General features: G+C 44.0%; 1 protein-coding gene across 2 annotated transcripts; it reads right to left on the reverse strand.

The window, feature by feature from the left end:
* Positions 1–547: 547 nt before the first annotated feature.
* Positions 548–10,449, reverse strand: ZBTB33 (zinc finger and BTB domain containing 33). Of its 2 annotated transcripts, none has more exons than XM_056491460.1 (2): positions 10,297–10,449; positions 548–5,531 (listed from the first exon to the last, which is right to left on the reverse strand). In XM_056491460.1, exons 1-2 carry the CDS (start codon positions 10,322–10,324, stop codon positions 3,490–3,492), a joined length of 2,070 nt encoding a protein of 689 aa, XP_056347435.1. In that variant the 5' UTR covers positions 10,325–10,449; the 3' UTR covers positions 548–3,489. The 2 variants fall into 2 exon arrangements, with proteins under 2 accessions (XP_056347435.1, XP_056347436.1); XM_056491461.1 differs by lacking the exon at positions 10,297–10,449 and adding an exon at positions 6,223–6,608.
* Positions 10,450–10,495: the final 46 nt, after the last annotated feature.

Genomic DNA, 10,495 nt, shown 5'->3' on the forward strand with positions numbered 1-10,495 from the left:
TATGTTACTTATTAAATTGCATTCCTTACATGTAATAAGAAGTCTACACAAAGTAAGAGATTATTTCCTGTTGGCCCCGGGTCACCACCAATGGAACTCTTACAAATCATAACCAGCCAGCAGCTGGAAGAAGAGCCCAAACCATGAGTGAGCTGAAAGCACTGCACTAGTCACTAGGTACATTTTACTGGTCACTAGGTATGTTTTGTTTTTTTTATTTTGAGCTCATTTGCAATGCCAGCAGTTGGTCAGATTGTTCTACAGGAGCTCTGCTTGTCCTGAGAGGTTCCCCTTTACCCCATCTATTGCAGCATTCAGCTCTCAACACACTGGAGTTGTTAATTTGCTTTCTTGGAAAGTGTTCAACAAAACAAATTAAACAGCATTAAAACAAACAAACAAAATTAAGGCCCAAATAAAAACACCTCACCCTGTTTCCCCCCACAGTGGGTTCCCTCCCACTTCCAAAGACCTGGAAAAGGAAGCTACAAACATGTTAGACTACAGAAACTAAGTAGCCAGCAAAGAGAAACATATTACACCAACCTTGAGAATCAAAAGTTTTTATTTTTGCCATAGAAAGCTCTAAGAACTAATATCACTTACTGATTAATGAAAAGTAGAACACAACTTTAAAAAGTATGTTAAGGAAAGACTGTACAACTATATACATCACAGCTGGGGAAAATCAAGGAATCTTTCACATGGAACATTTCCTAGGCAATAGCTGTAGAACTCAGAATTCAGTGTATATAGTTGTCAGCTTCTGCATCTTTTTATAAGCTGCATGCCTTAACAGAACAAAATAAATAAGCAGCAGATGTTATTCAATATTTATTTAGTTCACATAGTGGAATGTTATGGTATGAATCCCCAAAGAAACCAGACAGTGAGGATGCAGTTGCTATTACCATATTCTGCAGCAGATTTGTTAATGGTTTCATATGCATAATAAATGCCTGTGAGGTTTACTACCTTAGTCTGTTGAAATTTTTCATTTCTATACAAATGCTTTGTCAGATTCAATGTTTTTCTTCCATTATCCCAAAGCCAATTTCTTAATATTTAGAGAAGTTTTTTCATTAAGTTAAACTGGAAGTTAAATGCTTACAAAAACAAACAAAACCACAAAATATAAGTGCAATAGCCAGAAATCTAAATATAAAAGCTTACTCATGGCCCCATAAAGTTTTCAAAGCATGGATTTAACATGTTTCCAAACCAATAAATACCGGAAGTGAAATTAAAAATATGCTTTACATACCTCTGGACTTTGGATATCAAAAATCACTTCCAAGGAAAACTGAAGACCCTGAGACACATGCAAGCACGAGTCTTCTAGCAAAAATAGTTACAAAGCCCTAATTTTCCAGTTTTCCTCCAAAAAGAGACCTTTACTAGGCACAGTTTAATTTAAGGTTTTAAATATATCAGCAGCAAATAGTGATAGCCATTATGTTTAATTCTGCACTTTGTAATGTATGCTTAATTCCAGATCCCAAAACAGGCCATTTACTTGAGAGTTGGGCTCAATGATCCTTGTGGGTCCCTTCCAACTCAAGACTACTCTGCAATTAAACATGTGTCATGTAAATAACAAAAATAACATTGCATTGCTTTCATCACAAAGTTCAGGAAGTGCCACCACAGCACCAGCCAGCTCCAACACAGGCAATCCACACTCATGTCACATGAGGATAATGTCTGACAGCAGAAATGCCACCTCAGTTACACCCCACATTCAAAGCATGACCCATTGTATTCAAAGGGGTCTGCAATATGATCTGGAAATAATCAGGTATATCATGTTCTTGGCTGACAAAAGAGAAGTGCTGAGCATTACATGCACCACATAAATAAATCCTCCTCCCATCATTGCTCAACTTATATTTGAACCATTTACCATTTAAGTGCCTTTCTGTGAAGAGTACTGTATGTCTAAAACCTTTAACTTTCAAAGTCATAAAATCAAGATGCTAAGTTAAAACGTGAAAAAGAAAAGAGAAATCTGTAACTGCAATTTAAGCAATGAAAGGCTTCCATAACTAGTACTATGCACAACAGCCTTTCTCAGTCACCTTTAGAACTTGAGGAGTTTTCATATTACCGTTTACAAAAATTCAACAAGTCACTAACTCTGAAATGCTGAATTAAGACTCCTGTAAATAGCTGTTTTCCTCTACCATTTCCTGATCAAGTTGGACATCTAATTCATCTTTTAACTGTTTAAACAGGCACCAATTGCAAGGAGAATAAAACGGTAACATAATAAACTCAAACCTGAAAACAGCTGACAACTAGAAAACTGCAGAGAAATTATACTTTGGGTCATGGTGAATAAAGGGTATTTTCTGGTTGTTAGTTTAGTCCTCATCTTCCAAAATGTATAAATGGGGGCAAGTGTGGGGCAAAATCCAAATTCCTGTTACACTTGAAGATCTAGCCAAACAGACATATAAGATCTTCAGCAGTCTCAGTGCTAAACCAATACAGCACTTACATAAATTAATAGCTTTGAGAAGCCTTCACCTAAAAAAAATTAATATTTTTATAATAAATATCAAAATTCGTGACTGCAGCCTTTCTTCTTGAAGTAGGAAAAAAAAAAAAAAAAGGAGCAACACTTTATATCAAACTAATTACCGGCATTTTTTCCAGCAGTAAGAAAATGCAACAATATTTCTCAATGAAGAAGGTAACATTATCTCCTCCCTAAGTTTTCTAAGCTTCTTCACTATTGAGCTTCATGGGGTTTGTTTTTTTCCCTTGCAAAAAGAGTAAAATATCATGGTCCAGGACACTGAATACTTTGCTCGCCATACTGCCAAGTGTAAGTAAAGTTCATTCAAGTTAGCCCTAATTGAGTATTGCTTGTTGACAAGACTTTTTGCATGAAGACAGATATTTTATAATATTTATAAAAGCAGAATTAAGATGCTAGCTCAAAACCAGACTATTCCAGTGTAGAAGGGGATCATGTATTTTGACCCCTTGTTCACAAATGTGAGTTGTGGGATTTTTTTTTTTTTTTTAATGGTTCCATGACCAAGAGACTATGATGAAAAAATCATACTGTTTTCTTTGTTAACATCTAAACAGAATTCAGCATTAAAGTGCTAACATGAAAGAAAGGGTTTACATGGTAAGTATGGGTACAGGAAATACCTCAGTTATTTTAGAAATATTTCCAGCTCTTTAGAAGGAATTGTACATTTTCAAGCCACAAATTCTCATGTTTTGATCAAATTTAATATAACTGGTAGTGCCTTAGAAATGTCTTACTCTCTATTAAAGTAAAATTTCTGATTAATTGCTTCCACAAATCACTGCATTTAACATGGTCCATCTAAGCACTACCATTTGATTATGTGATAGAACAAGTTCATTTCTTTTGACTTTAACCTTTGATTTTACAGCAATTTGAACAGTTCAGTTAAAACAGCTGCAATGCTCCTGGCACTGAATCCTTTTTCCAGCATTTCAAACATTTCAGTAAGATTCTGGTATCACAAATTCAAATTCAGTACTTCCCTCTGACGGGTTTTGTTTAAAAATTGTTTCATTTCCCTGCGGAACGAAAATGTCATCCCAGGTAATTTGTTTGGCTGGAGGGTTGGATGATGTTCCTTCAGTGCCATCCTTCCCTGAGCCAACACGATAGACAATTCCCCCCTCGTTCACCCCCGGGACGCTGCTGGGGCGGTCACTGATGTAGGCATACCGCCGGATCTGCAGGGACCTGCAGGGGTGCAGCCGGTACAGCTTCGTGTCGCCAGAAGGGTCTTGGCTGTGAACTGATCTGATGTGGGACACTGTAATTTGGTAGTTGATGAAAGATTTGCCACATGTCAAGCACTGGTACCTTCGCTCCCCAGTGTGGTGAAGTTCATGCTTGGTACGATATTCTGCAAGAGCAAAAACCTTGTCACAGTAGCGACACGGGTACTTCTTCTCCCAGGAGTGGACGTTGAAATGTCTCCGCAAGCTCGTCAGACACGCGTACGACCTCTTGCACACAATACAGATGTAGTAGACCCTGCCATCCACAATGAGCTCGTAGTGGTCATCGTGCTTTACTTTCATACGTTTCCCCTTTGGAGATTCATCACCGGACGTTTTGGGTGTGTCATCAGGCTTGGCTTCCCCTTCCTCAGAATCACCCTTCACAGGGATGACAATGTCATAGGTATCCTCACCGATATTTGCATACACCTTACAGCCTGTGGATAAGCCTTCTATTTCAGTTGCTGTATCTAATGTTATGATTTTCTGCCCATCTGCCACATTCTTTGATGCTAGACCCGAACTTAATTCCTTGTTGTTTCCAGAAAGGACATCTGAGATTTTTATTTTAAATTCTCCAGGTTTAGCAGATGGCTCTTGTGGAAATGTAACAACCTGTTTTTTCTGGACACCTGATCCTTCAGTGCTCGCTGCCTTAGGAACAGAAGGTTGCTGAACCAAAGAGCTGCTGCTGACCGAACCAGGACTAGAGGAGCTAACGATATCGACATCATCTTCAATAACCTCGTCATCATCAACAGCAGTTGCTTCCACTTCAGTTACGTAGCCATTATTTGATGGCTGCTGGTTCTCCTCAAGTAAATTAATTGTAGGAGTCACATGTGTTTGATGCAAGGAGCTGGCACCAAGTGATGAATTAAGCAGAGGCTTGTTTAGCACAATGATATTAGGAGTAAAATGCTGCGGTGTTGCTGGGATGAGTGATTCAGCACCTGGTTGTGTTTGGTTTGGGCTTAGCTGACTGGCAGACAAACTGAGGTTCTGAGCTGCTGTGGTGTTTGTCAAATGGGGAGAGCCACCATTGCCACAGGATTTTTGGTCAGAAGCTCCAGCTGGACTTGAGCAAGTCTGGTTCTGGCTTGCAGCATTTTTGTCTTTAGTACATTCTTTTGGAGGAACAATCTCAGAACAAAAAATTACATCATCATCCTCATCATCCGAATCGCTCACTGTAATTTTTGTAGTCTCATATTCTATGCCATGTAAGGAGAATGACTGTGTTATAACTGGCATCCCATCTGTTGCCTCTTGACCCTCTGGCCTGATTACAGTTACCTGTGTTTCAGCATCTTTTTGATTTGGACTAGAAGCTGAAGTTTCTGAAGCACTGTCTTTGACCTCACTTGGCACATTTTTGCCTTCGGCAGGAGGTATGCCCAGATCTGCTATGAATTTAACACCCAGCTCCTGCCCTGATTTAATCAGTTCATCAAGTAAATCAGATCGAACACTGATTATTTTGGAACTATAAATATAATTAAGAATTTCTGCAAAAATTTCTGCTCTTACAAAGCTCAGTTCAACCACTTGACCAGCCACTGAGAAAAGCTGGTGAAAATAAGTGCTTGAGGCTGAAAGGATGTTTCGGTGAGCTCGAAATTTCCGGTCCTCCACAATGACTGTAACATCACAAAAAAGTCCATGGTCACGTTGTTCATTCAAAGACTGAAGGAGCACACTAGAATATTGTGTGTCTGTTGCGGAAATAAGTTTTTTCCCCTCCATTCCTGTAAAGGGAAAGCAAAAGACATCAAATTAGTAAAAATGCAGATTTACAGTTTTAACTGCATGACAACATTCATATATTTACTGTCTATTCCTTCATTAGGAAAAATCAAATCTGAGGTACTGTTCAGAAGATGATGTGCTACTGCACTCCGTAAATTTGTTTCTTACTGTTGTTAGTCCTTTTCCCTTCTACACAAGGTACGTGGAATTCTGAATATATCCTCTGTTCTTACAAGATGGGAAACAGAAACAACATCTCATCTTAAGCAACAGCAAATAAGGTTAATTATAAAACCAAGAAGATGGAAGGTTTGGGTCCTTCAAGGAGCTTTAAATATTATTAGTAATTTCTTTTTAATTGTGAAATATAAATTGTTATGAGAAAGCCAAATAACATGAAGTTATTTATGGCCAGACACCAGAATCTGTGATTGTATATTACCAGCCAACTGAATTAATGAGAATGCTATGGACAGTGCACTTCCCAGAAAAATAAACTTTTTTAAACCCCATGTCATATATATTTGCAAGGCTTTGTATTTCAAACCGAGACACCAAAGCAGCACCGTAACAAAATAGATCTGCTAACTCAAAGTAACCCATCTGTCAGCATTGCCCATTCAAAGTCCCCCAATAAGCCGCAAAAAAACATCAAAATATAGAACAGCGAGTCACGAGCTCTAATTTTACCTGCAAAACTTTATTTCCGCAGGCCGGGCCGGGCCGGGCCGGGCCGGATGAGACGCCAAGGCCGGGGCTCCGCACGCCGGCACGGGGAGCGCGTCCCACGCTGCTCCCCCGCGACCCGGGGGCTTGACCGGGAGAACGCGCGCTCCGAGCGGGGCCGCGGGGCGGCAGCGGCCGGAGCCCGAGCGGGAGCGCGGCGCTGACTGAGGCGGGCTCGGGGAGCGGCCTGGCAGCACCGGGCCCGGTTGACGGGCGGCCCCTCCGCCGCTCCCGGCTCGCTGAGCCGTGCTGAGCCCCCAGCGGGGCGAGAGGCTCAGCCGAGCCCCCCGAGCCCGCGCTCCCCGCGTTACCTGCGCCGCGCTCCGGCCGCGGCCCCGCCGCCTCCCGCACCGCCGCGCCCGCCGCCGGGGGGCGCTGCAGGCGCTGCCCTCGGCTCTGACCCGATCGGCCTCGGGAACCTTCGGGCCGGGGCGGGGCCGAGCCGCGCTGCCGCCGCTCCCGCCCCGGGCCGGGCCCGCCCCGCGCTCTCCCGCCGCCGGCAGCTCCGAGCCCGCTCGGCTCGGCGCGCCAGGGGCTCCGCGCACCGCCTGGGACGCTCCGCCCGCCTCAGCGCCCCCCGCCTGAGATGCCGAGCGTGCGGCCCCGACCCTGCTCCAGCGCAGGCCTTGGGACGGCCCGGCTCCCGCCCACGGGCCTCGCTGCGGCCTTGGCAATTCCCGCCCGGCTCCCGGCTCCCCGCGCTCCGTGTCCCGGGCAGCAAACCCCCACAGCCGCCCCACGGTGACCGTGTGGGTACGGCCGTGCAGACGCTACTTCCCGCTGAGTCTCATTTCCTTCCCGGGGGCATCGGCGCTGCTCTGCCAGCGCTGACGCAGCCGGCACCTCACCCAGCACCGAGGGCAGCTGGAACCCGCACCTGAGCGCCCTTGCTCCTTGCGGGAGCATTTATTCGGAATTCTCTGCACCTCAGGGACACGTGTTAGAATCTGCCGGCAGCTCTACCGACGTGTACGGCTTTGACACAAAGTACCTCTGACAAAATGCGACTGGGCACATGACTCTGGGCACATTCGACATGCGGCCACGAAAGTTACACCCACAGTGCGACCTCTTGGAAACTGTTGCTGTTCAGGAATGTTCAAAGAACACACCAAGATCATAAATCATAAAAGATATTTTTCATGTTCTGTTACTGATCTGGTCCTTTTTTTTTTTTTTTTTTTTTTTTTTTTTTTTTTTTTTCCTATGCATTCTGTGGACTTGAACCACAGGGTTCCTGATTTTTTTTTAACATTCAAAAACTTTGACAAGAACAAATGTCCTGTCAAGTTCGATAAAAAACATAACAGGCCACAGTCACGGGCAGAAATTACTGCAATCCTTCATTACATAAATCAGCAATTAAATGCTCCTGCCCAGGTTTATGAGCTCTTCTAGCAAGAAAATCACCTGCCAGGCTTCCTGTATTTATATAGTTAGTAAGAGAAGTGCCTTTTTGAAGTGAGCCTTCAGATTTTAAATGTTACAAAATCAGTTTCTGTTTATTTATAAATTTTACCAGAGAGTCAATTGAAGGAGAATAAATAATAGAAAACATTCATCAGGGAAAACATAGGCTCTTCTTCAATTCTTTTCTCCTTTGATTCTTAGTATTTTTTACACAGGTAGCTATATTAAATGAAAATAATATTATAATTGTTTTAACACTTAATCCAGTGCTTTTATTCTCCTCTAAAAATGTGTGGTGGACCAAATTAAATAATTTCTTAGCCTTTCATCCCCCAGCTTTAAGGACTTCTCACTGCCTCTTCCAATACTAAATGACTAACAGGAAAATTTACAGCTACAGGTGAGCACTGACTTGGAAGGATCCCTGCTCCTGAGGCATCACTAGACCTCAAAAATCAGGTTTGAACCACTTGTTCTTAGGCACAGAAATGCTGCCTGATTTAAAATCTGCTGGGAGAGCTGCACCATCTCCTTGACTTTTACCTTTCTCACAGCAGCTTTTCTCTATGGCAGTTCCTCCTGTCAGATATAAAATCTGAACTCCAGTGTCACATTGCCACAGTCAGGACAGAGCTGATGCTCTCCCCAGCTGAGCCAATTTGACTGAAGCTGCCATCATCTTGCTGCACCTGAAAGCTGTATTTCAATGTGCTTCTTAATTTCCTTTTGTCAGCATGCATCTCCTAGGTTAGGGGTTGTTTTTTCCACTTTTATTTTTAGACAAGCCTAGAAAGTGTTTGATGATTCAAGTCACACAAAACCTTACAATATAAATAAGACTATAAAAGAACTATTTTATCTAAGATATTGACAAGAAACATCTAGGATATAGAACTACATATGGTATTCTTGGAACTCAAAAACTAGGTAAGAGACCCAATAGCAACTTTTATCTTCAGGTATAGAAGGAATCAAAAAACTCTGGGATGGAGGTTCTGAAAATATGAAGTTCAAATTTAAATAAATTTATGTGCAGGTTTTTGCAAGAAGACAAAAAAGTATGCAATTCAGTAATTTAAGTTTTCAATTAAGCAATTTGAGGAGCTCTTTTGTTTTTAAAAAATCCAGTTTGTGAGAAAATTCTTTCAAAGAGCTGACAAATTTGAGAGACAAAGTAACATTCTCCATCATGAAAACATGTATTTTATGTTAAAGTAAATTAAATTTTATAAACAGAACAGTTGAGGGTTTTTCATAAAGTTGAAATTCAATATTCAATAGTTATCCTACCTAAGACTGCCTTTAAGGACAGAAATATTCTTCCACTGGGGGAATCTCAAATAAACCATCACTGCTTCTGAAAGAGTCTAAAATACACATTTCCACTGTTTGTGCTTTGAAGAAATCTCTGAGAGTATTTCTCCTGCCAATCACATTATATAAAGCCTCATATAACTGAATTAAGAGTCCAGCGATCCTTTTTATTGACATTAGTAGTTATTGTAGATGCTGTTATGTACTTCATGAACATTATTACTAGTGTAGAAAAGCACTTCAAGTCACCTTATATTAGGTGACACAGGTGCAGAGTAGTCCTGAGGGAGATGTTTTACTCACCATTTAGTCAGATCTGTTTGCCAAAATAATTAAAGCAAGGGAGAAATGCGGCTGTCCTCACACAAACACAGGCAACAGTAACACCACACACATGGGCAATCTCTGATAAATCTTTTCCCTTCCTGTTCTGCACATGGTTACTTGCACACACACAAAAAAATACACAATTTAAACAGGCTTCCTCCATCTAACAGATTTTTTTATGATGCTTATGGTAGGTTTGGGCTCTAAAATACTGTTTCATTTGTGAAAAAGAATCTGACATACGCTGACATAATTTCTAGACAACATAAACTAGCATGGGCTTCCCAGGGTGGAGCAGCTGTCCAAAATGCCCTTTTACACAGAGCTGGCCAGACCAGCGATATTACACTGCAATTTCCAGAGCTGAGCAGAAACTCGGGTTGTTTTTGAGAAAGCTCCGTGGCAACGTGGTCAAATCTCAGGGGAAGGGCGCTCACAGAAGAGCGGGTGTCTTATCTGAATAGACAATTTGTGTCATCTTCATAGATAAAGGTAAAGGTTGCAAAAAACTCAAGATCATCAACTCCTGCCGTTAACCCAGCACCATGTTCACCATTAAACCACGTCCTTAAGTGCCGTCTCCACACTTTTTTTAACATTTCCGGGGATGGTGACTCCACCACTTCACCGGGCAGCCTATTCCTGTGCTTGTACCCAACCTAAACCCCCTGACGCAGCCTGGGGCCATTTCCTCCCTTCCTGTCAGTTTAGCCCTGAGACGCGGCACCAGAGCGGCAGTGCCGTGTCAGGCCGCGCCGAGCGGCGGAACACCCGACACCGGGCCTTGCCCGGGCCGGGCCGTGTCCGGGCAAGAACGCGGAACCCCGCCGGGGCACGGAGAGCTGTCCGTGGGGCAGTGCTGCTCCCGGGCCGCCCTGGACAGCTCCCGGGGCCGCGACCCCGCGCCGGTGCCTGCGGAGCGGGGCGGAGCCGGGCCCGCGCCGCCACCGGCCCCCGCCCGCGGCTCGCCCCCCGTCGCCGCCTCACCTTCCGCCGCCGCCGCGCTCGCGTCCATCGCTGCCGGGCGGCCGCCGCGGGGCACAAAAGGAGCCGCCGCCGCTACCGCCACCGCCACCACCGCCGCGCTGCCGGCCGGGCGGGTGGGGCGGTGACCCCGCGGGCGGGGCTGGCCGGCTCCCGCCCCGCTCCCGCCCCGCTCCCGCCCCGCTCCCGCCCCGCTCCCGCC

The sequence above is a fragment of the Oenanthe melanoleuca genome, chromosome 4A (genome assembly GCF_029582105.1).
Source record: "Oenanthe melanoleuca isolate GR-GAL-2019-014 chromosome 4A, OMel1.0, whole genome shotgun sequence".
Taxonomy (NCBI): Eukaryota; Metazoa; Chordata; class Aves; order Passeriformes; family Muscicapidae; genus Oenanthe; species Oenanthe melanoleuca.